Raw genomic sequence first — 25,857 nt, forward strand, 5'->3', positions numbered from 1 at the left:
AAAGCGATCTTGTATGAAATCAACATGCTGTCCACCATAGGCTAACAGTGTTATGTGTCACTTCTGTTTCAATAAACCTGAAAAAAATTAGATTAAAAAAATAAAAGGGTTTTCCTATCCCTGATGACTCTTGAAATAAAGGCCATCGGAGGTGGGGAGAGCAGATCTCATCTCTAGGTCAAAAGTAAGAAAAGGGAGGCTTGGCGGATCCTGTGCCTTTCCACTGGCTTCCAGAGCGGTTTCGTTGCGCGTCTCTGTCGGTGCTGACGAAGGGAAGATGCCGACGGCGTTGGTGATTCCAGCCGCTCTCTCCTAGCCAGCGCTGCTAAGTGTGTGTTTCTGGGCGCACCCAGTGAAATCGTAGGCGAACAAATTTTGCACTTCAGCAAGACCAGATACACTTCATCGTGATGTTTTAGTGCTTTGCTTCTTCTAGTTTTCATTATTTTCTCAAGATTTGGTTTTTTTCTTGATAGCTTAAAATTTCTCAACTACCCCCAGGTGCTCTCGTGGATTCACCCGGAAAACAAGACGGTCATTGTGCGCTGCAGTCAGCCCCTCGTGGGGATGAGTGGGAAACGAAATAAAGATGACGAGAAGTATCTTGACGTCATCAGGGAGACTAACAGACAAGTCTCTAAACTCACCATCTATGACGCAAGACCCAATGTGAACGCGGTGGCCAACAAGGTGAGTCAGTCCCCTGGACTGGTAGCCCCATAGCTCGCGCGGCACCACGGGCATGCCTTGCCCTGCTGCATTCACTTGTGCTTAAATAAACCTTAACCTCGAGTTAATAGTTAAACTTGGTTACTTAAGAAAAGCAGTTCACGAATGTAGAATGTAGTTTTAATCACAGACATTATCTTCAACACAAGCTGCATTACATTCGAGTCCAATGAAAAGAAAGTTTAGGTAAATCGCAGAAGTCCAGAGCTGTACTGAAGTCGAAGTTTGGCCAGAATCAGGCCTAAGTTCAAGTCTCTGGAGCTTTGCAGGCTGTTGATGATCGGCCTCATGTGTACACTATTGAGGCATCTGTGAGGAGTTGTGCGAATTTGTGATTGTTGAAATCCTAAATGCGTAGCTTGACCAAAACATACCATCACTGTGCTCATGAATGTGTCTTTTTGATGATTTTAAGAACATTCAAGAAGATTGATAGTGTGAATTTTACAACCACATATACAATGTGAATAATGTTCAGATTTAGTAAGATTTAATAACACACAGCGTTAATATTTTCAAAGAGCTCTGCTCTCAGCCTTTGTAAGCAGAATATGTCAAGCGCCCTTGAAGTTGACCAGGGTCCTCATCCTGAACATCATCGAGGTACAGAGAGCTGCCTCAAGGGGTGAGGCTATTTGCTCTGTTGCTGAATAGCCCCAGATGAAAGTGATTTTTACAGCTGATGGCCGTGTTTTGGCTTGGTTTCATTCTTTCCTGTTCTTTCCAGCTGTCACTTGCAGGTGCCCGGGATGGGCCTGACACAAGGTGTTCACCCCCAGCCCTTTCCGCCTTTTGGGGGAATTGTTTCTTGTTGGCTGGAGGCTTTCATTTCATCATCTACAATATTTTGCACATCCTGAGGTCATTTTCTGGCGTCTTCAATTCTTCAAGGCTCTCTTGCGAATCAGGAAACAAAACAAGTCCCGGAGCAGCTGAGACAGAGTTAGCCAATTCCTGAGTGGCACCTGCGGTGTCTACTACGCGAGCACATGCGGCAACGGTGGCGTGCGAGAGGCCCTTGTAATTCCTTGCCTCCTACATTTCCTCCTGGGAAGCCCCCTGCAGCCCCATGCCCTTGATCTTGGCCCAACTCTCTCTTACTACAGACAGTTTTAGTTTAGGCAATAACAATAATTTTGAAGAAATCAGGATGTTAAAATGATAAATAAATTAGGAATTATAAGTAAAACCTTCAGGAAATTAAATCTAAGTATGACTATCTTCTTGGATTGGTCTCAGTTTTATGTATTTCTGTTCCTGCAATGCTTCATCTTTAAGTCAGAATGGAATGCATGAATAAAACACAACATTTCCATGTATGCACTGAGCCCGAAATAGATAGGCCGTCACATTTAAATGAAGTATTTGGGAAGAATATTTTAAGATATAGGATGCGTAAAATGAAGGCTTCAGTTTGTTAGCTCTAGGAGCACGTTGTCAGAGCAGGCACGTTCTCGAAGGCCTCTATGCCACTCAGGAAATAGGCCTGTGTCTCTAGCCCTCTCCGGAATGAAAGCAACGGGAGACCTAGGCTTTAAAGATCTGAGTCATTCCTTATAATCCACAGGCAGGTTCTCCCCCCACCCCACTCCCGGGGCACTCCCCCCCGCATCCACGTGCACAGCAACAGCCCTTGAACCTTTCCGTCTTCCTGCACGAAGAAGACTTCATAACTTCTCTGTTCTCTTCATAACAGAGAATCTGAACTTCGGGAACTCAATCTATGCTCGACTAATTGATTTTTACCCTTCTGACTTCTGTTCTTTTTGGATCTAATTGTTCTTCCCCTGTGGATATTTAGAAATTTCCCAGCCCAGATGCAACAAGCGGCAGCACACCATTTTAAATTAAACAAGCAGACAGACAAAGCCCAGGGGGAGATAAGATCCAGCACCAGGCTGCTCCCGGTTTGTGTTGATGCCCTTGATGAATTACAGCGAAGCTGGATTAATGTCCGGTGCTGCCAGAGACTCTGGCAGTGAGTGATAGGGATACTTTCCCTTTTATTTCTTCACGTATCATCTTCAGTTGTTTATGAAAGAAACTCTAGTATTGAGCATCGCTTTGAAAATTGCCCTGACTATTGAAGAACCACATGGGAGAGAAGCAGGTCATCTGTCTACGGGAGGGTGAGCAACTGTGCCTGATGAGCTTACAGGCCAGGGGATACTCCGCTCCAGGCTCCCCCAGGCTCCGCGCTGCCGTGGGCAGTAGTGACCAGCGCACTTGACTTCTGACCGCAGCTTCAAGGTGTCCTTCCCAGAGGCGTGGACCACCCGCCAGGGAAGGGGCCTATTTGTCCACTTATTCATTAATAACTTTAAAAACAGCTCAGTGAAGGTTGACTCTCTCTCTATCATTGAGGCCAACTTTAAAGATAGATTTTTATATAGAAATATAAAAATTAAAAAAAATTTATATAGAAATATAAAAAAATTATATATAGAAAATTTATATATAGAAATATAAAATTTTTTTTTAAATTTTATATAGAAATATAAAAATCTATCTTTGAAGTTGGCTACAAACAGCCTCAATGATAGAGAGAGAGTCAACCTTCACTGAGCTGTTAAGATAGATTTTTATATTTCTAAATAACACCTTTTGCCTCACCTTGAGTCTTTGGGACCTGAAGCCTCCGGCTTGCACATGGGTCTCAAGGTTTGAAGGTCAAGGGGTAGCCTGTCTTCTACTGCGGGAAACCTCTGTGACTATCCCTGGAAAGAAACTTAGGATGCTTTGGGATTTCTGCCCCGACTTCCACTTTCTATTTCATTATACATTTTATAAAAAAGCGTAGTGTGGCAGCTGCACACTGTGGCCTTCCCCGCACCCCTCAGTTCCACACATGTCCGTGTTCCGTGCCCAGCCTCACAGGCACTCGCCAGTGAGCGCGATGCCCCTCTGACTCTGTGGGCACCTGTCCTGGTGACTTTCACACATCCATGTTTTTGCCATGTCCATTAACATCCTTCCATTTCAACTTCGAGAACATTGCTTTTGCCAGAGTCTCTGAATTGCTCGCTTTTTCTTAACCAACCAGAGGCCACGTTATGTGGCATTAACATCGTTAAGCGAATGCAGCCAGGTTCCAAACACAAGCTTGCAGTTCTGGTGGACTACCGCCCTGCCAGTCAGACGCCGGGAAGGTCCACCCCTCTCTCTTGAAACCCTCTGTTCCCTCTGAAACCCTCTGCAGGGCCCACCTGCAGCGCTTCATCCTTGGCATTTGCACAGCAGACAGAAAAGGGGCGGGGTTGGCAGTCAGATGACTTAAATTCTCCCCATTCCCTGTGTGACTTTAAGGGTGGGTAAATAGCGTCTCTTCTCATTCGCAAAACGAGGATAGTAATGCCAGGCTTGTAAAGCAACGGTCACAGCACCAGGGCCCGGGACGCCAGAGGAGCTCATTAAACAGTGGCGGGGGTTTGCTGTTGCAGAGCCTGGCTCCCGTAATCCTGTGAGACCTAGGTAGTTGCCTCTCCTATCCCGTGGGAGACATTGACGCTCAGAGAGGGTCAGTGCCTTATCCCAGAAACTCAGCCAAGGGACTGAAGCTGAGCTCTGAAGGTCTGTCTCACACCAGCACCTGCTATCTTCCTCTGTCCCCTGTCTATCGCCATATGCGTGAGCACTGGTACTTGCCAGTGCCTCCCTCAGTGTTGTTACAAAGCACCATTCCAAACTGGTCCTGTTCTTCAGATCTGGAAGAAGAGCTGGTAATTCTAGAACATTCTGGAAATGACTCTTCGTTGGAAATGCAGATCCCCAGGAAACTGGCTGCCTGCCACCTCTCTTTTCTTGTAGCTCCAGGTGTGACTGAAGTTGCTAAGCCTTTGTGGGGGATGAGCACCGGCCCATGTCCATTAGCCTAAGTTGGAGGGTTTTAGGTTGCTGGTTTGGGGCCCTGATAACTTATGAAATGTTGTGTAAGTTACTGATGAAATGGAAAACCCAGCTGATTGTTTGTATATCTTGTTCCTTAGGCAACAGGAGGAGGATATGAAAGTGATGATGCATATCATAACGCCGAACTTTTCTTCTTAGACATTCATAACATTCATGTCATGCGGGAATCTTTAAAAAAAGTGAAAGACATTGTTTACCCTAATGTGGAAGAATCTCACTGGTTGTCCAGTTTGGAGTCTACTCATTGGTTAGAACACATCAAGGCAAGTATACTTTTTAAAAATTTTACATGTGTTTATAAAAAAAGAAAGTAATTGTTTGGCGGAATTTTCTGTAATTTGTTAAGTTTTTAAAAAAATTGATCAGGGGGAGATGAAATATTTGTTCTGTAGGGTTCTATTATTCACAGTTTTGTTTCTTTATCATTTGCTTACCTAAATTAAAGATTTCACAACATCACCTCTGAGAATATTTTTAGGGCAGTATGCTGTCACTTTCCTCTCAGGAATAGTCAGTAGCTGAGTCTTACACAGGTTATTTAGGAATAGCCAATTTATTATCTACCACTGAGTATGGCCCTCAAGGACCTAGAGAAAGGTTGCTTTTACTGGAACTAATCACAAATTGACTTACTCCAAAGAATGGATTTTTTGTGTTTTTATTATAGTTGATCCCTCATCTTGATAAAACCATTCAAAATCCCATTCTTTTCAAAGTAAAAGTACTTGAATCTTTTCAAGTATGTTTGAGGCAGATGTACTGTAGTATTAAATGATTTACAATAATAGGGGAAACTGAGTCAAGTATATGGGAACTTTGCATAGTATCTTTATAAGTTTTCTATAAATGTAAAATAACGTCCCTAAAGTGAAAAGGTAATTTTGAAAAAAGATTGCACTCTCATGGTGTGTAAAGCTAGACCCTGTGAATGGGAAAAGGTCTGACATTCTTCTGCCTTTATGGAGGTATCTATATGGTTGAAGAAATTATATGTGTGCAGAAAACAGAAGTATAACTTTCCAGATTACTGTGCATCAAGTAGCAAAGAGTATTCACAGCAAAGTCTGCAGGAAGAACTGGCCCTACGGGATTATGGGGGACTTGATCTGTACTATGAAGAAAGCAGAGGGATGAGGAGATCCTTTCTAGAGAAGGGGCAGCTGGGACAAAAGCCCAGAAACATGTCTGGATTAGGAAGAGTGAGGGCTTTGTAGTTGCAGGTTAATCTAGAGAAATCTGAGGGAAGCCATAGTCAGGGACCTTGAAAGTGAAGTTAGGTTGGGGGACCCCAGTGGTTTTGGAATAATGGGGTGTTTTAGGAAAATGTTCTCACAGCAGCCTACAGAGTAGATAAGAGTTGAAAGAAAATGAAGTTAGAGAAAACAAAGCCATTGCTAGAGACCAGAGATATGTAGCTATGGCCTGACTCTGAATGCAGCTAGGTTTGGAGTGGAGGAGAGGAGAGACTACAAAGGGCCTGTGGTACTTGATGATTAGCTGGATAAGCAGCTAGTGAGAAGTGGATGAAGGTAGACTGACAGTGGTCAAGGAAAATGCTGTGTGTGCGAGGGAGTGGCCCGCTATCTACCTGTAATAATGACAGGCAGCCAGCTTCTCATGTCTGACAAACGGAGCTTAGGACTACAGTGTAGGCTGGGGAAAGCTGCTAGGCCGCCAACTCAAGCCAGCCCTTTCCTGAGGATGCTGAGAAAGGGTACACAGAGAATGGGGGCACTTAGAGTAGACGGGAGGTGAGGGGTGGAGCTCAGTAAAGATGACATCAAGGAGAAAGCAAGAGAGCAGAGGAGGATAGCAGACTTTAAAGGATCTAGGAAGGACCAGTGGAACTTGGAAGTGGGTCTTTATTCAATGGCTGTAGTGTGTGAGGAAATTAGGAGTCAAGGCATCAGCAAAAGAGGAAATATGGAAGTTAGGACTTAAGGAATGTGGAACATAGTGTAAAAGGCCCCTTTACATTTTGATAGTTCTGTTCATAGACAGGGGGATGCAAAAGAAATGAAAGAAACTGTCACTGATCTCCAAAGAGACCAGGTGTAACCAGGAAGCCTTGATGGACATCTGCGTCAAGGCCTCTCAGGAGTGAGTGAGATTGTAACAGGTAGGACAGGAGAGCAGAGATGTGGGTAGCCTTGAGCCCAACCTTCAAGACTAGGTGGAAATGGGTAGGACACTTGGGCTGACTCCTGCAAACTTGGGGGGAAAGCCATTCCCGGGCTCTTCTAGCTTCTGGGGGCTGCTGGCATTCCTTGGCTTGTGGCTGCATCACTCTGACCTCTGCCTCCAAAGTCCCTGTTGCCCTGTAAGGCAGAATTCACAGGTTTCTATGACCCGGACATCTTTGGTAATCACTATTTGACCTCCATGGTATCTTACAGTGCCGGAGCTGCTGGCCTGGCTGGCACTAAGCCACTCAGGTGAAAAGATCCCTCCACTCAGTACAGAATAGGGCAACCCTTTTGCAGGCAAGAAGACATCACCCTTGCTTGGGTCCCAAACCCACATTCCCGTCCCTTGATGCATCCCCAACAAGGTGGCAGGTCTCTGGTTTCTGGAGCTTCCATTTTCTTCTGTTGTTTTCAACACTCTTCTCCTGTGGCCTTTTTTCTTTACAAGTCACATGACCTTTTGTGCTTCTTGGGTTCACTGAACACAAGCTCAATATCATCGCTGCATAGGGATAATTTCTTTCAGTTCAGGATGTGATGAGGGTGCCACGCCTCTCCTCGCCTTAGAAAGAAAGGGGCCACAGTTATGCGATTGGCTCAAGGTGCAACATGTGGAAAGTTGTGGGAATAGATTTCAAGCCCAGGTCTTTACTCTTTGAGCTGGTAACCTCAGCAGTGCCCCTTGCAGCGTGATGGCTGCTCTTCCTTCCCATCAGTCACAAGGTCGTCTGTTAGTTAACAGCTTTCGGTGATGTGTTTTTTAAAATATAATCTTGTTTATTAGATAATTACAACTGTTCCTCTCAGAAATGTTGGTGGGAATTCATACTTTATTGGAAATCATCTGATATTTTTAAAGATAACTGGGCGAGATTGTGCCCCTTTCTTATTAAAAGGGAAATAACTGGTGTGAGAGTGTTCCTCTGTAAAATTGCATTAGACCTGTGGTTTCATTAAGTTGGACTCAAGTGATCTTGTATATTATCATTGCTTTCAACAGCCCTTCAGAAGTGCCTCAAATTAAAATTGTAAACAGAATTTTGAGGAGATACTTAAAATGCTCAAGTAAATAAACCTGCTCTAGTCAGTTTTTAAAGCAATGATTGTGATACAGAAAACTGGTATGCCGTCAGGCCCCGGCCTGTCCTTGCCACTGTCCACTTACCTTTAGTTAGTGGTTATGTCAAAAAATAGTACATTTAAAAAAAAAACTTTCTGTATATGACACCTTTCACTCTTAGTCTGTCTTTTCCTTGAATTAATTAAAATACATACATATTTCACTTTCTTTAATTTAGTTAAAATGACATCACATGTGTATGTTACATGGCTCCTAGAATTCTGGGAACCCCAACATGACATAATGTATGTGAATGGCTGTCCGCACGTGGAAAGATGGCGCCTCATACACTGATTGTGGGGATATGAAATGGTACAACCTCTTTTGAAAACAGTTGGGCACGTTTTCTTTTTCTTCAGACAATATTTTTGATATGCCATCAGCTTACAACACTATCTGGGCTCTGGAAGTACAGCTTCACACCCCAGTGTGTGTGCACACCCCACTGTACCCCCTACCAGAGTCCTAGTGCCCTTCCCCACTGTCAGTGACCCTCTCTGCCCATTCTTCCCTCCACCTTCCTTTACCCCTTTGGTAACCACCATATTTTTCTGAGTCTAAGTTGTTTCTGTGGTGTTTGTGGTGTTCCAAGAGCGTGGGGTATGTTTCCATTTCTTTGTGTCTTCTTTTATTTCTTTTAACAGTGTTTTGTAGTTTGTATAGACCTTTCACCTCCTTTCACCTCCTTTTATTCTTTTTTGATGTGACTGTCAATGAAATTGCTTTCTGAATTTCTCTTTTTTCTAATTCATTATTTCCATATAGAAACAACAAATGTTTGTGTATTCATTTCATATCCTTTACCTACAATATTCATTTATTAGTCCTACTACTTTTTTTGGTGGCATCTTTAAGATTTTCTATGCATATTATTAGGTCATCTGCAAATAGTGATAGTTTTACTTCTTTTCCAATTTTCAAAAAATATTTGTAATTCTAAATATCGGTCCATTTCTTCTAGTCTGTTCCATTTGTTCACATATCGCTGTTCGTATATCGCTGTTCGTAGTAATCTCTCATGATCTTCTGTATTTCAGTAGCTGTCGAAACTTCACCGCTTTCATTTCTGATTCTTTTCATTGGAGTTTTTGCTCTTTATTTCTTAGTGAGCCTAGATAAAGGTATATCAATTTTGCTTATTCTTTCAGAGAACCTGTTGTTGGTTTTATTGATATTTTGTATTTTTTATTTGTGTTTCATTTATTTCTGGTCTAATTTTTATTTCCTTCCTTCTATTGTCTTTCACTTGCTCTTTTTCTTAGGTCCTTCAGATGTAAGGTTAGATTATTTACTTGAGATTTTTCTTGTTTATCAATGTGACCCTGTATTGCTACAAAATTATCTCCTAATACCACTTGTGTTGAATCCCATTGAATCTGACAGGAATGTGAAATGGTACAACTGCTTTGGAAAACAGTTTGGCAATGCCTTGAAAAATTAAATAAACGTACAGTTACCTCATGATCCAACCATTGCAAGCCTAGGTGTTTACCCACGAGTACTGAAAATTTATGTCCCTACAAAAATGTGTATGCAAACGTTCACAGTCGTATTATTCATAGTAAACAGGTGCTAAAACAACCAAATGTCTGTCTATTGGTGAATGGATAAATAAAATGTAGTTTATCCACATAAGGAATTCCTTTAAAGGGAATGAAGTGCTGTCATGTGCTGCAACATAGATGCACCTCAAACTTGATGCTAAGTGAAAGAAGCCAGATATAAAAGAGTACCTATTAATGTGATTCCATTTATATGAAATTTCTAGTAAAGGCAAAACTACCAAGACAGAAAGCAAATCAGTGGCTGCCTGGGGCTGGGAGCAGAGATTGACCTCAAAGCACACAGGACGTTCCTGGGTGGTGAAGTGTTCTACTACTGGATTGTGGTGTGGTTGCATGACTGTAAATTTATTTTTTTAACTGCACACTTATGATGGATGATAAGTTCTGTGGTTTATATTTATAAAGTACTTGTAAATACCAAAATCATCCCCAAAGTGATATCTTAACAATATCTCTTTATAGACATAAATTTCGTGGTGCTTCTCAGTCTCAAAATTTTATGAGAAGGTCATCACTTTATCTTCTGGTACCTGTTCTGCTGTTCATGAGCCACATACAGAGTTTATATTTTGTCAACTTAAAAGCCAGAAGGTGATTTCTGTTATGCCTTGCCTTTAAAGTCCTGAGTGGACCTAGTGGACATTGCTAATATTGTTACAGGGCAGGGAGAGGGGCAGCCTAGACCCTGCAAACCTGCCTGCTCTAAATAGGTTCTGCCATCCGCCGCATCAACATAAGAACATATGAGACTTTAATGAAAAGGAACTTTAATACAATTAGGAAACAATACAGGAAAGGCAAAGAATATAGTTTCTAAATCAAGCACCCAAAGTTACCCGTCCCCTCGTGGGTAAAAGTCCACCCAAATGGGATTGGCCCAGAGCAAGGCCCCAAAGCCTGCCACAGGTCTAAAGCATCTTCCAGTGGGGACCGGAAACAACCAGGTTGTTTGTTGAAAAGGATCAGAACCAGACAAGTCTGGGAGGAAAAGAGCAAAATCAAAATCAAGACAAAAACTGCCATTGTCACCTCCCCAAGAGTCTCACCCACATCTGTGTCACCCAGTCCATGACCAAAAGGCAAGCGCAGTTTCTTCACATGTCTTTCGGCTGCATGTGCCTCCTCCAGGTCTCCTGGCTTTCCATCTTGCTTCCTTCCGGAATTCCTCAGTCTCCTCTGCAGCTTCTTCTCCCTGCTCAGTTCCACCCTCCTTTTGGGTGGGGCAGGAAACCTGGATACTCCCCCTTTCCTGGGGAGCACCCTGTTACAATATGATCACCATTATGGGTTGAATTGTTTCCCCAAAATTCATGTTGAAGCCCTTAGCCCCCAGTACCTCAGAGTGTGACCTTTGCAGATGCAATTAGTCAAGGTGAGGTCATCTTGGTGTGGAAGGGCCCCTGATCCAACACGAGTGGTGTCCTTAGGAAAAAGTAGAATGTGGGCACATCTCAGACTTCTGGCTGCCGGACCTGCGAGCCTGGTTTTATTTCAGCCACCCAATCCGTGTGGCTGTCCCGGCAGCCCTAGCAAATGAATACAGTCATGTACATGAAAACGAGTGTGAGGTGCACTTAGGCTTCCTGTCTGTTTGGTTTTGGTTTTGAACACTTGGTTGCATTCAAGTGCAGTTTCTGTGGCAAAACGTCACCAGACCCTGCAGCTCCTGGTGTTCCATTTGCAGGACTTTTATCTGTTCTGAGCATTAATAGTACTTTAACATAGCACTTTTTCTAGGGTTAAACGTGCTATGTTGAAATGTAAGTAGCACCTCACAGAGACCTAGTGACGCCTCTGATTTTCTTTGACAGCTTGTGTTGACGGGCGCCATTCAAGTAGCCGACAGAGTCTCTTCAGGGAAGAGCTCGGTGGTGGTGCACTGCAGCGACGGCTGGGACCGCACGGCCCAGCTGACGTCCCTGGCCATGCTCATGCTGGACAGCTTCTATCGGAGTATTGAAGGCTTTGAAATCTTGGTACAGAAAGAATGGATAAGTTTTGGACATAAATTTGCATCTGTAAGTAAACAATAAAGCAGGGTTTTTTTTTTTTTAATGTCAGATCATAGCTACTTGGGATTAAAAAACTACTTGTTAAACATATATTTACTTTTCAAAAATCTGTGGAGTGTAATAAGCTTAAAAGCTTTTTAAGAGATAGGTTCATTCATCTCTACTACTGACAGTTACACTGGAAAGTAACACAGAGTCTGTGCAGACGTGTTAAACCAAGATTGCAGATGAGGAGGAGGCTAGGAGAGTGATTCTTCCCGGACTAACGGTGTCCCTGTTGGAGCCAACTCTTTTACGGAAATGCTGCACTGTCAGTTGAGGCTTTTTTGTTGTTATTCTCTGATACATGTTTTAGAAATGGAAAGAACCCAGTACAACTCATATTTGCAGGTGCCCTTGAGTGAGCATTTATAACAGACGCCTGACGGTGCTCATGGAGAGGCCGCGCTGGCTGCACAGCACCACTGTGTAGCCTGGTCGTCTTCATCCCAGCTTCCTAAGGGGTGTGAATGGCATTCTCAAGTAGGAATCAGTGTTTAGTAAATGAATGACTGGTAAGGTTTTTGTCTTGTTTTTAAGAGAGAAGAACTTACTTTTCATTATTTTAATCACACCCTTTTGGACATAGTTTCCAGTCCTGGAGCATAAGGTTTGCTTCCTTAGCAGCTCGTGACGTACACTGCAAGGGCCTCAGGGCAGCGTCCCGCTGCCGCCCAGGGCTTGTGCAGACTCTTCGTGTGAAGTCCTTGCAACAGTCACAGAGGGCACTGAGGCCTTGCCAGCTTGTGTCGGTATTTTACAGAAGTATATAGGCTTCATTTCTTTCATACTTCTAAACATTTTGTTATTTTCTATGTTGCCATGGAAAAACATGCTATTTACTCTGGAAGTAACTCAGCAATTGGGAGACAGATTGCTGTCTGCTGGTGCCACATTGTGTGGGTTATATGCTTTCTCAGTTCTGTGCCCCCAATTTAAAATAATCTTCATCAATCCATTTCAGAGAATAGGTCACGGCGATAAGAACCATGCCGACGCTGACCGCTCCCCCATTTTTCTCCAGTTTATTGACTGTGTATGGCAGATGTCAAAGCAGGTAAGGGGACGTAGATGGCATGAAAATACATTCAAGCAGATCTTTAAATATTTTGACGTAGTAGCTGGGATTTGCCTGAGAATACAGGATAGAGATAGAAATGAAACAGCATAGGCCGTGTGCCAGTGAATAATTGAAGCCGTGTGATGGTTACATGAGGGTTGATTTTTTTTTTAATTGTCACTGCTATTGATATGTGCAGAATTTTTAAAACGTTTTTAGAATTCAGTATTTAACTATTATCTCTTCTAATGGAGGAGCAATAGAATTGGCAATACCACATGGTCTCGTTTGTTCTATACTGGCCTTTGGATGTAGGCACGTGAGCTAACATCATATCTTAAATAATTAACCTCTCCTGCATGTCTTGTATACTCAGAAGAATCCAGAAAATTGGTGTATTTTCCTCTTTTTTCCATTACTTGCTACTAATTTCAAGGCCTCAGTCCTTTGTAAAGCTCCAACAGATGAGATATTGGGTGTGCAGTTTGAACCTGTGCTAACCTTCATGGAAGGATCTGAAAACATCTAGGCATGCCTACAAATGCATCGTTTCGGTTTAATAAAAAATCCGTCCCAGGCTTTCATGCTTTGTTTGCTTGTTTGTTTCCGTCTAGTTCCCCACAGCGTTTGAATTCAATGAACGGTTTCTGATCACAATTCTGGATCATCTGTACAGTTGCCGGTTTGGTACTTTCTTGTACAACTGTGAGTCCACTCGAGTAAAGCAGGTTAGTGAAAATGCCACCCTTTATAGTTAAAGGCTCCCTGCAGTGTAGCACGTCTGCCATGCTGTACGGGGAATCAGGGAGCTTGCCTTGTGGCCGGTGCAGACTCCGCGCCCCCCCCCCCCCCCAGCCTGGGCATTTTCACGTCAAATGGCTTTCGTCAGGTGTTCGGTGTTCAGTATTCACTGCACAGGTGAACATTGGCTTTGCCCTCAGGGGAGTAGGAATGGTTTTAAAAGTGTACACGTTCTCCCGCCCAAAATGCCACAAAAATGTCAGAAGGGGAATTTTTTAAAGGCACAAACCCACAAGCAGCAGGAAGATGAGGAGACATAGCAACAGCCGTTTGGAAAGCTGAAAAGCCAGCAGATTGTGGTAAACAAGTCAGCTGGAGAAAAGCAGGTGCCACACAGCAGGGGGATGCCAGGGAGCAGCCCTCAGCCAGGAACACGGCTCCCAGGTGACTCAGGCATGAGCTATAGCAGGCGTCGGGCAAAGGAGAGAGAGAAGATAACCTGAAGGAAGGTGTGTCTACAATAGGCAGCCAACTTCCCCTCACCCCTCTCTACCTGCTCTGGAGCTGAGGCCTCTGACATAGGTTTCTTCTCAAGAGAAGAGGGTAAGTGTGGGTCTCAGAGCTGGGGACCTGAGTGCCATCAGGGGACAAGGTGAATGGAGAAGAGTGGGCCTCTGAGAGCCCTGCTGGCTTCCTCTGCTGGCTTCAGTTGGGAGCATGAGAGAACCTTCCCCTTTGGCGGGGTGGGGAGAAAACAAAACCCCCTGCACTGCTGATGGCACGGCTGCTGTGGAAAGCATGCCGGGGGCTCTTCAGAAGGCTAAATATAGAATTATGATGGTGAGTTTGTATGTATGTATGAAAATAGAAGTTGCAACAAAACCTTGAACACACTAACTATGCCTGGCAGCAGCACTCCCAACAGCGAGAAAAGTCCAAGCAGCCCCAGTGTCCACCAGGTGACAGCTGGAGAGACAATACCCAAATGACAGGAGTTCTAGAAAGAGAAATGAGAGCGGGAAATCACCGAAATAACCAAAACTGAAGTATGTGCCTGCCAAGGAAGGCCCTTCTCTGTGAGCCTTGGGAATACCAGCAACAAAGGAAAGGTCTTTCCTCTCCCAAAGAGAAAAGGAACAGGCTGTTTGCAGAGAAATGGAAATCAGAAAGATTGGTTCCTTCACAGCAATGTTGGCAGTGTAGGACTTGGGAGAGCCTGGCCTTCAAAAGTTAGGTAAAGGGTTATGGTTTCCGCCTCGGCTCCCATAACCAGCACCGTGTCAACCAGAACTGAGGTCCAGCACAGATAGTCTGACACACCAGACCTCTTGCTCCCACACCACCCTCTTTCTCTGGAACATACCTGCGTATCCACTCCACAAAGACTTGGGGTAAGCACACCAGACAACCAACTTTCTCTCCCAAAACGAAACTGGGAGGCCTGCAGTGCTGCGTGTCTTGACAGATGCTTAAGAGGTTGGAGGGAAACTTTGGGGTTGAGTTAATGATAATGGCCCCCAAAACGTCAGCAAACAGAATTGGCAGCTGTTCAATCAAGGGAAAGCAGTCCCAAAAATTGCACAGGAAGAGAGAAGTCATGGGACTAAGCGAGTACGTGCTTCCCTGCAGCAGTGCGAGGATGACAGAGGGGGGCCGGCCACAGGCAGCCTCACAACAGGACAGCAGACAAGCACTAGGAGAGCATGTGCAAAGACTCAAACAGATCCATTTGAAAAATCAAACACAGTTGCTTCTGGAATGAGGCTGCCTTTTTCATAACAAATCATGTGGAATTATTTGACTTTTTAAACAATGAGGAGGTATAAAAATAAAATAAGCAAACTGTTCAACACAGTGTGATGAAGATTGTGGCATCAGAAACGTACAGTTTGAAGTGGATTCCAAGCAAGGCAAAGTTCTGCTGTTGTTATTGCCTTTCACACTTAGCAGTCTCTGTCTTCAGTGACTTAATTCAGGCTCTTTAGCTTCCAGTTTCGTCCCTTGTTCCTTCTGGTTGAAGTCAGCGCTAGGAGCACTTTCACATTCTGCCTTGGCTCGTGCTCATAGTTGTACTTTTCTTTCCCAAGCTTTGATTTTTTTCCTCAGTTTATGGTCAAAATTGGTTCAAAAAATCCATACTACATAACATTTCACAGACACCTTTGTTTTGTTGAGGTAATGAAAATGTGATGGTGGCCAATATCAGAATGTTGGCACGATGCAGACGAAGCGTCTGGATGGTTCATTAAAATGACACTGCATCTAGTGCCTACTATTGAGGAGACACGGGCCACGATTGCGTACTTGAATAAAAACAAAAATGAAAAAAGTCAGTGGCATCTCGCAAGCACTTTTTCTTCCTGCTGAATTAAAAAGAGCATGGCGCTTGTCTGTGCGTCAGTTTTTACCTTGCCAGGAATAGTCTTCTCAGGTCAGTGAACTAGCTGCATTCAGCGTCCCCTGCAGCCCGTGCCCCTCTGGGCAGCAGTAGTGGCTCTCCAGCCAGGCCATTATCTATGCAAATAGCTCTAAGTGGCTGCCTAGCACTCACTGGCCCTGGAGGCTTTTTGAGCTATTATGGGGATAATGTGAATGTCTGATTCAAGTTGCTGCTGCAAATGGTTTATGGATTTGTGTGTGTTTTCACTTAGGCCTTCTACTTTTCTTTCTGTGTAGAATGTTCCAGAAAGAACCGTTTCCTTATGGTCGCTGATAAACAGCAACAAAGAAAAATTCAAAAATCCCTTCTATACTAAAGAAATCAATCGAGTTTTATATCCAGTTGCCAGCATGCGTCACTTGGAGCTCTGGGTGAATTACTACATTAGATGGAATCCCAGAATCAAGCAACAGGTAAGCCAACTGGCCACCTGACCTTTACTTCTGAACAGTGGCATTTGTTAGGTTTTAAAAATATTTTTAGTACTGAATATTAGGAAGGGGATGGTGAATATCATGAGGGGGCTATCAGACTAAAAAAGTCACACTTGTTTCTAGACGCAACTTTAATTAAAACTTTTCTTTAATTCCTCAAATATATATGTCACTTGGTGCTAAATCCCTCTGCCCACATGAATAATATAGTTTTTACTAAAATGTGTCCTGATTTTAAATTTGGGGAAATTTCCAAGTATTGATAGTCCACGATTTCCTTTAGTCACTTGAAGGTGCTACCTGTGATAAGGCAGTTGTTTCCAGTGACTGCACTTAAATGAGCCTTCAATAAATAAACTATTTTCCATATCTGCTCTGTGAGTGTGGACTAGAGCGGTGGCATCAGAGGGCTTTCTGCTGAGGGGCTGCACTTGTCGGGTAAACAGCCCTGGTCCACCGTTGTAGAGCGCGGCCCCTGACTATTGAGCAATCAAGACTGGAAGTAGTGATTTTTTTTTTTTAAGATTTGTTTATTTATTTATTTATACAAGCACTGGGTACAGTCAGAAGCGCGGGAGGGTGAGAGAATTCACCAGAGCCAGAGCGGGGAGCAGAACAAGCAGACTGACGAAATACACTGCTAAGGGGAGCAGCGGGCGGCAGGAGAGGTCTGTTGCACCATGTGGGACCCTCGCCGGTGGCCGGGGATTGAACTGGCACTGCAGAGGCTGTGGGCAGCTTCTCAACCCAGCGCTCAACCGCTGCACCACCGGGGAGGCACTGGAAGTAGTGAATTTTGAGGCAAAAGACGCCACATTTTCTTAAAGACATGCTCAGGCTTCCACAGAGCACAGCCCCCCTCACCCCAGATCTGAAGGAAAACACCCCTGTTTGGAAAGGCTGGGAAATCACCCCTCTGTCAGGGGACTCCTTCCGTGTGCCATCCCACTCAGTCTTGGCGACTGCACTTTGCATGCTGGGCTACCTGTTCTTGTGGACAGTCTTGTGTCCCGCCACCTGGAATTGGTGGCAGGGCCTGGACTGCAGGCTACCACTCAACCCAGCAGCTGGCCACACGCCAGGCCTGCTCTCTCCTCGTTGGGCCAGTGCCTACTTCAGGCTGGCCCTATCATGTCAAGGTCTGTGCTGCTGCCTTGAAATGCTTTTGCGATGTAGCAGAGGTTAGAGTGTGTGGGCTTTCGGGAAATGACAGCCTTCCGGGCTGGCATGCACACACTTTTTACTTTGGGATTTGAGAAGCACATGGAGGAGGTTTACTCAGCAGTAGTTCCAGGGTTTCCAACATGAAGAGAAAGTGGGAATTTTCCAGGGTTCTAAGTACTATTACAGAGGACATGTTCCTTTTCTGATTAAAAATATTGTGTGAATGAGCACTGTGTGTGTCCTATAAGTCAGCCTTCCCTGTGCCCATCCTGGCTCTTCCTGACCAACGCAGGTAGCAAGTATCCTCCATTTCTGTCTGTCCTACCATCTCCCCTCCCCCTTTTGTGCTTGGAGCAATTCTTGACATTCAAGGAATTGGCAGCAGTTCATTTCTGAATATAGAAAGATAATGATGATTGCAGGCAGGCTTGAAAGGGGTGTCATTACTGTGATCTGACTGTCCCCCTTGTTCTCACAGAGCACCATGGAACTGGGCACAGGAGCTGGGAGCACATGTGCTTGGTAGAGGTTTTTATCTTGAGACTGTTAATGGTCTAGAGTATGGTCTCTGAAATTGACTCACAAAAGAAAGTAAATTCCTTCTCTATGTAGAGTCTCTGAGCGGGATGAAGGGTCCAGCACGAACCTGTGTCCCCCACTTTGCATTTTCATTTGCCTGAGACTCAGTGTTACCATGTGCCGGGCAGGTGGTCCCTGCCCATGAGGGGCTGCAGGCTGGCAGAAGGCCCAGGAACATCAGCGATGATCCTTCTGCTCAGGGCAAATGCTGCGGTAACAGTGTGAGCCACATGCAGTGGACTCCTTAAAGAGCTCACGTAGAACGTGTTTTCATACAGAAACATGACAGTCCGGTCACACAGCACTTTGAAAATATATAATGTGACCCAGAACAATATGCTTAGCCACCTAACAGGTGGTTGTGGAGTTGTGTGCCCAGGTGGGCGTGGAAACCATTACAGGGTGCCTCAGGCTTTCATGACGCAGTGGTGCCTTGTCGGTGGTGGAAGGTCCAGCAGCATATGCAGCCCTTCTGCGTGGTGAGCTGCTAACCTCAAAAGCAGGCAGGCTTCCTGTGCTTCTAAAAGCAAAAGCCAGATCTGAGGCTTACAGCGGGGGAAGGGGTGTTAAAAACTGGGGTGGGACGAGCACAAGGGTTATGGTGATGGTTCACAGGCGGTGTGGGGGTGGGAGACTGACGGGGACCACACCTGAGGGGAGAAATCAAACGCTGGACCAAAATGAACAAACTGTGAGAAAATGAAAAATTAATGAAAGAAAAATAACAAAAAATAGCAAAAGCCACCACCCTACTACAACACACACACGCAGCAGAGCTGCTGGGAAGACCAGCGTTTCCACTCGGCGAGCCTCAGTAAGCAAATTGGGCTTTCATTTACCATGAGAAAGACAGTCGCGCCAAAGCAAGCGTATCAGCCTCGTTATAGCCTCGAAAAGGACCTCACCTGTCAGTGACTCTCCCATTATACTTTGGGGACCCCGGCACCCCACGTCGCTGTGAGCAGGGCTGCATCGGGCGAATTCACGTCTGCATAGTGGTGCCTGAGGAGGCAGCCAAGGCCAGTCAGGTGTCAAGGGCTGGCCTGCGTCGGGTGGAAGCCACTTCTGAGAAACGGTAGAAGGAATGTGGGTAGGAAAGCGGTTGGATCCTGTGAGCCGCCGCGGCTTGCTGACTGCCCGCCTGCTGGGCTGGGCTGTGGCTGGCACAGGCTTCAACAGTCATTTCCCCAGTGACCCGTCAAGGTGTGGTATCTGAAGCCACTTGCCTTTCCATTTCATTCCTGTTCGTTTGTCTTGGTGTGCACTTCCCAAATAGACTGTTTGCTTCTCGCACGTCCTCTACATGGTTTCTGTCTATAGGCTGCTGACTTCTATACATTTTGCACCATGATCTCACTGACTCATCTTATTCCTAGTAGTTTTTGCATCTACTTTCTGGAGTTTGTAATGATACAGCCACGTCATGTACAAAGTGATTGTTTTACCTCTGATTTCTTTTTTTTGTCAAATCATCACTTGGTGACACAGTAACTGCTCCCAGTAGTCATCGCCTGAGAGAGGGCAGCTTTTAAAAAGCCAAGGGGATTTCAGGGACGAGTGTCAGGAAGCATTTACCCTGCTGCATGTCCAGGCCTGTCAGACACAGAACAGAACCCAGAGCAGGCACGGAGGTGGGAATCCTAGCAGGAAGAGAAGGCAGCATTGGCACACAGGGCCGGGAGTAGCCCTTCTCAGGCTGTCGCACCGATCGGCAAACCCAACATCACGTGTCTATGACAGAACTCCCAGTGTTCCCCCAACTGGCTCCACCCACCACATTCCCCACTTCAGCACTTGGTGCTACACCCCAAATCCTTTTAGTAGAGTCATCCTTGACTCCTGTCTGTCACCCCACTTCCCCACATCCTTTCTCTCAGGAGCCTGCTGGGCTTGGACTCCAAACACGACTGACCAGTTGTACCGTACCCTTCCCAGTGCCCCAGGGCCGGACACCTGCCCTTGTCCAGCGTGACTGCCTGACTCTAGCCCACCCCTTACCTCTCTGGCCTCCGGGCCTCCTCACCTACAGCTCTCTCTCCGGCACTGGGTGCCAGGCACACCAGACACTCAGTTATGCTCTCGGCTCCCAGTCACCTCTTGGTGACTGCACCCCACCATCCCGACCCTCTTACCCGGCTCTGTTCCCTAACAGAATCCCTCACCTTCCAGCATCCCCTGTAACTCCCAGGATTGTTGTGTTGTCTGTCTGTCTCCCCCTGCTGGAAGATAACTGCCATAAACACGGGGATTTGTACCTCCTTTGTCCCGCCAGGGATCCTGAGCGCCCAGAACAGTGTCCAGCCTTCAGTTGAATAGAGAAAAATGGGCAAAGGAAAGGAGCAGTCTGCACAGCGTTTGCTGGGTGCCAGGTGCTTGAGCAAGTGTGCCTGTTCTGATGCCATATGCATGTTTCTGGAAAACCTCACGTTTTCCAAAGTCACCCAGCAAGGAAAAAAACAGGGTTATAGAGAAAGTAGAATAAGGAGATCTCTCCAAACCTGTACACCTTCCAGAACTCCAAGGAAAGCAGCAATCCCAGCAGAAACCCAGTAGTTTCATCTCAAGATGAGATCATCCTGGATTTAGAGTGAACCCTAAAATCCAGTGCTAAAGGAAGGCACCTCCACAGACTTTTAGCTTCTTTCTTAAGGCCTTCCTGTATTGCTCAAGCTTTCTAGAAGTTGACCCTTGATGACTTCAAAACATGAATGTGCTGGCAAAGGAGTGCTCTAGGGGACTATTTGCCTTATAGCCTGCCTGGTGGTGATTACGGCACTGGGGACCTACATCAGGATTTGTCGACCTGAACATTTTAAGATTTGTGCACATTATTAGCTCTCATTTCTATCCTGGCACACACAGGTTAGGTGTGAACCTGCTGGGCAGTGGAGAATCGCGGTCTTTTCCTGCATGACTCCAGCCTGGTGCTGCCAGCCCCCCATTCTCCTTTGACACAGGCTGGAGTAGCAAAACAGGCCGTGGTGGCCGGCTTCCCTCATGACGACCCTGAGGTCCATGCTGCTTCTATTCCCATTTGACAGAGAGGGAAATGGAGGTCCCCAGAAGGTTATGTCACATAGCTGGTGAGAGGCGGACCCGGGATTGACCCCGAAGTCATGGCTCCCAGCCATGCCTCTCTGTGAGCAACGACACCTGAAGAGGTGGCTGGAGCAGAGCCAGGCACACCGACTGAAGCTCCCAGGGGCGTCTGTGCGAGAGTCATGAGAGGGGGAAACGTTGACTGTGGCCTGCCCTCGTCCTGGGGAGCACATGGTGCTAAGGCATGAGTGAGCCATCACAGCGCCACCTTGAGAGCCATTTGACGGTGTCTAGTGAGGCCTAAGAGACCTTATGTCCTTGACTAGGACATAAGGCAAGGTCCCCCCAGGGGACCTTTCCTCGGTCCCCCCAGGAAAAAAAACCCTCTGAAGAGCACAGCCCTGCGTGTTGGTCCGTTCACTCCAGAGGGAAGGGATGGGTGGGACGGGGTTCAAAGCCATCATGTTGGTGAGAGTCACTAAGAGCGTGCCACCACTGGCGTAAGCGTTCTCAAATTGAAGACTGCATTTTTTGATTCCGGGCACCCCTAGGAAAGTGGGCCTCCATCTGCACGGAAGAAGCGGAGGGTCGTGGGCCTGGGGACCGGGCGTGTGGGAGATGGGCTGGGTGTGGGACACTAACATTTCAAAAAGATGGGGCCAGGGCGAGGCACTGTGCACTTGACTCACTACTTAGTGGCAGAGAGCTGGATGCAGCCTCCTCCACGTGTGCGCGCTTTTACACAGTATGGCTTATGAGAGGCCGTGTGCATGTGAGCTGGGCAGGTGGGGTGGAGGCCTCAGTAACGGCTTTGTGCTTCCCCCAGCAGCCCAACCCTGTGGAGCAGCGCTATGTGGAGCTCCTGGCCCTGCGAGACGAGTACCTGAGGCGGCTGGAGGAACTGCAGCTGGCCAACTCCACCAGGCTCCCCGAACCCCCCACATCGCCTTCCAGTCCTTCCCAAATGATGCCCCATGTGCAGACCCACTTCTGAGAGGGGCCTGGCCCAGCGAGGAGCTGGGTGTCCAGTGAGGCAGGCGCCTGCATTTGGCCCTGTGCACAGAGTAGATGACCTGACTGGCCTCCATGTAGAACTTGAACTAACATGCTCTTAAACTCTTGAATATGTGCCTTCTAGAATACATATTACAAGAAAACGGCCGTGTCTGCATGGCTGTCAGAAGACAGGAGCCAAGATGGGGTTTTAGAAAATCCTGACACGTTTCAAAGGCAGTTTTTTGAAAAACAAAAGTTCAAATTTCATTTACCTCTTTAGAAATATGAGGTATGCAGTGTGTGGTTTGTGGGCTGAATTGGCATGATGTTATTTTAAACGAACGGGGCAAAATCTGTGTTTGTGAAATGGATTTTCCTCAAGCTGCTCCTAATAGTTGCTTTGCATTGATAGAAAGTGAAGCCTGATGTGAAAGACCTGTTGACTCTGCCAAAACCAAACTGCGCCCAGCTTCCCAGGCATTCTCCAAAGCAAGGTGTCGAAGCAATCACCAAGCTTGTCACTACCTTAAATCTAAAATAAGCGACTGAAAGAGAAAGGGCTGTGCAGACGAGCTTTCCATTGTTGTGAGAATTTCGATTATGAAGTATTGTCCCTTATTTTCAAGAGAAGCATATTTTTATATTAAAAAAAAAAAAGATGGGGCCCAGTTAAATAGGATTTGGCTTTCTTTTAACTTCGCCAGTTGCATTTTCTTAGTGCTTCCCCTGCCACCATAGTCCTGGTGGGGGTCGCCCCTCGTGCAGCACCAGCCTGTGTCAGGCGCATCAGGCAACATTCTCTGCACAGGTGACATCCCCCCAAATTGCTCTGGTCAAAGCAGCTTCTCTGCCGTGGAGGGCGGACCTGTAGGACGTGCGCTGCGGACTCAGCCTCTGGGCTGGAAACGAGCCCTAGGTGTCCGCTTGGGGAGCGTGTTCTTGGAAGTGTCGTGTTTCTGCGTTTCACTCTAAGCGGTGTTGGGTGCCCCCTCCAGATGTGCTTAAAAACTGGTTCTATAAATTTTTACTTGAAGTACCCGGCAGTTTGCTTTTTCATGTTTTGTTGTTTGTTTGTTTGTTTTGTAGTAGTAAATAAAACTCCAGATGCACAGTTCTATTTGATATCTGAACTAATTCATTTAGTAAGTATATTTGTAAAAGTTAAGGCTAGAGTTAAAACCACATGTTTTACAATGATTTGTAAAGGACTATTTATAGTTAATATGGTTATGTTTTCAATGAATTAAGAGAGATTAAATATATCTTTGTAAATTATTTTATGTCATAGCTTAAATGACCTACCAAATAAGACATCTCAAATATAGTAGTATAATGTATGAATTTTGTATGTATAAGAAATTTTATTAGCTATTCTCTTGCTTTTTGTAAACGCTGTAAATATTTCATAAATTAACAGTGTCACTCCATAAGAAGAAAAAAGGCGAATACTAAGAGTTTAAAGGATTTTGTGAAATGCCATGAAAAAGTTTCCCTGGCAATAATGACTAAGACCTGCTGTAATAAATACCTGAACTAAACACAGCACTCTCTTCCCAGGGTGTGGCTGCGTCTGTCTCACATGCATGGCGCCATCTTACCTTTCCTAGGTGGACTTCCCGTGCTCTCTCTCTCCCCAGCATGCTGGTAGGTGTCCGAATGCGCCGATGATGACGTGCAGTGACATGCAGGGCAGAATTTACCAGTCCCAACTGTCTTTATTAAAAAAGGGATAGGTTGTGTGAAAGTGCAGGGCGCGGGCCTCAGCGCCCGCCTGGAGGCGCAGCAGTGGCTCCGAGGGAGTGAGGCGCGCAGCTGGCTGACGGAGGTGCTGAGGACCAGGCAGGGTAAGCCCCACGTGTGTCTCTCTAGGTGAGACTTTATTGATTTTTCAACTACCACCACTTCGGAATGACATTGTTTAACTCTGTGCATCCTAAGAATGTGAAATAGTTACAGCTATAACCTAAAATTAACCACTTCTTAATCAGGGTAGGACTCAAATGATAAGTGTCTTTTAAAAATGATGAGTATTTGAAATGCTTTGCGGAGTTCTTAGACATTGCGGTGTTTGTCCTCACTTCAACCTCCCAGGGGTGGGGGGGGCGGGTGGGCATTCGGTTGTCCCTTTATCCCTGGTTGTCAGCTGAGGAGCATGTCGTTGCTCCAGAGGGTCACCCACCTGCCCAGGACCCCAGTGCATCAAAACCCACAGGGGCGGGATAAACAAATGCGCTGTCCGTCCCCCGCTGGCCCGCCGGAGGTCGGCCTTGTGCAGTAAAATAGAATTATCTCTGCCAGGGCCAGCCCTGCAAATAGTTTGGAACCATGTATGTTTCTGATAATATAACAGTCTTTTTCCAAATATAGTCATAGCACTTTCTGATCTATTTTTGATAATGCAGCAAAGTTTATGCTTACGCTTTTGGGGAAGGCAGACTCACAGGTTTCAAAGGAAGCCGACTTCTCATCAGCCGCAGCCTCTGCCGAATGCAGCTCTGTGGATCCAACCATCCAGACAACCTTTGTGGGGGCAGGAGGCAGAGGCAGGACTATCGACAGGGAACATTTTTAAAATGTGGGAGGACAGGCGTAGCCGTTGGTGTCCACGAAAGCCAAGGCAGGGGGACCCTAGAGGGACCAAGAGACACGTGCAGCGTGCCACCTACAGAGCGAGGGTAGTGTCTTCGCAGAAATAGATCTTGGCTCGAGTTGTTTTTTTTTAAGGTTCGCAGGCTCAGTGAACGAATGATGCTGGAAGACCAACACCTATTGGTAGACTGATGCCTTCCTTGAGGCATTATGGAAGTCTTCTGGTTGAGCCTATTTAGAAGATGAAAGATCAGCAAAACAAAGGATTCTCATTTCGTCCCCAGGCTTACAGTTAGATACAGATTATTCCTTATTTGCAATCATTTTCTTTTAATAGCAGAAGCGATAATGTATTTCAACCATGCGGGGTGGCTAAATGTTTAGACTCGAACATTAAGACCTAGTACTTAGTTTTTCTAATGGCTTTGAGAACACGGCTTACCCATTTCCAGCGGTTAATACTTACGTGCCTCTGAAATGGACTGCGTTTCACAGAAACTGCAGAAAGAAAGTCACTCACCTCACGTCTGGGCGTGATTTCACAACCCATCTTAGAAGCCTGGATGGGTATGGAGGGGACCAGCTTCCCACTGGGCTCTGGAACTGCTTCGTGAATGAGAGGGTTGAGGTCCTCCTCACTCCAGATGCTCTGGAGGTGGGTTCTGGGAGACGGCCTCCAGGTCCATATGCTCGGGGCGGGTGTGGGCTGCACCTTCTGGAAGGTTCCTTACAACTCAAACACAGCCCTTCTCACTTGTGCACATACAGTATTTGTGGCACAAAATGGAATTTGCTTCAGGTATTGGTTTCCTCTCTCTTCTGTAAGAAATCACTGCAAACAGGTGGTGTATCTTCTAACGACACATTTTATTCTCTCGCAGTTCTGGAGGCCAGAAGGTGGAAATGGGTCTCAGTGGCCTAAAGTCAAGGTGTCACATTGTTGAATTCCTTCTGGAAGCTCTAGGGGAGAATCCTTTTCTTGCTTTTTCAGCTCCTAGTGACCACCTGCATCCCTTGACTGGCCCTTCCTCTGTCTGAAGCCAGTGACTCAGCAACTTCGAATCTAGCACACTCCTCTGCCCCGGGCTTGTGAAGGACCCTGGCGCTGATATTGGGCACACCCGGAGGCACAGGCGCCTCTCTCTGTCTCAGGGATAGCTAAATGGCGACCTCACTCCACCTGTAGCCCGTGTGCCACCTTGCTGTGTAAGGTAACATATTCGTAGGCTTTGGGGATTCAAACATGGACATCTTT

The 25,857-nt window shown here is 46.0% G+C and overlaps 1 protein-coding gene across 5 annotated transcripts in view; it reads left to right on the forward strand.

Moving 5' to 3' along the window:
• The window catches only part of MTM1 (myotubularin 1), a gene marked incomplete at both ends in the record, with an annotated part of 48,640 nt that extends 26,629 nt beyond the window's left edge, over window positions 1-22,011 (forward strand). For 3 of the 5 annotated variants that reach the window (XM_084259300.1, XM_084259299.1, XM_084259296.1), the window contains 7 exons: window positions 502-690; window positions 4,716-4,901; window positions 11,321-11,527; window positions 12,525-12,617; window positions 13,235-13,348; window positions 16,038-16,214; window positions 21,844-22,011. In XM_084259300.1, the coding sequence (XP_084115426.1) occupies window positions 502-690; window positions 4,716-4,901; window positions 11,321-11,527; window positions 12,525-12,617; window positions 13,235-13,348; window positions 16,038-16,214; window positions 21,844-22,011 (1,134 nt within the window). The remainder of the gene's footprint in view (window positions 1-501; window positions 691-4,715; window positions 4,902-11,320; window positions 11,528-12,524; window positions 12,618-13,234; window positions 13,349-16,037; window positions 16,215-21,843) is intronic. The other 2 variants (XM_084259297.1, XM_084259298.1) reach the window with 2 other exon arrangements.
• Between the last annotated feature and the right edge of the window lie 3,846 nt (window positions 22,012-25,857).

Source organism: Talpa europaea (genome assembly GCF_964194135.1).
Source record: "Talpa europaea genome assembly, chromosome: X".
In the NCBI taxonomy this organism is placed as follows: domain Eukaryota; kingdom Metazoa; phylum Chordata; class Mammalia; order Eulipotyphla; family Talpidae; genus Talpa; species Talpa europaea.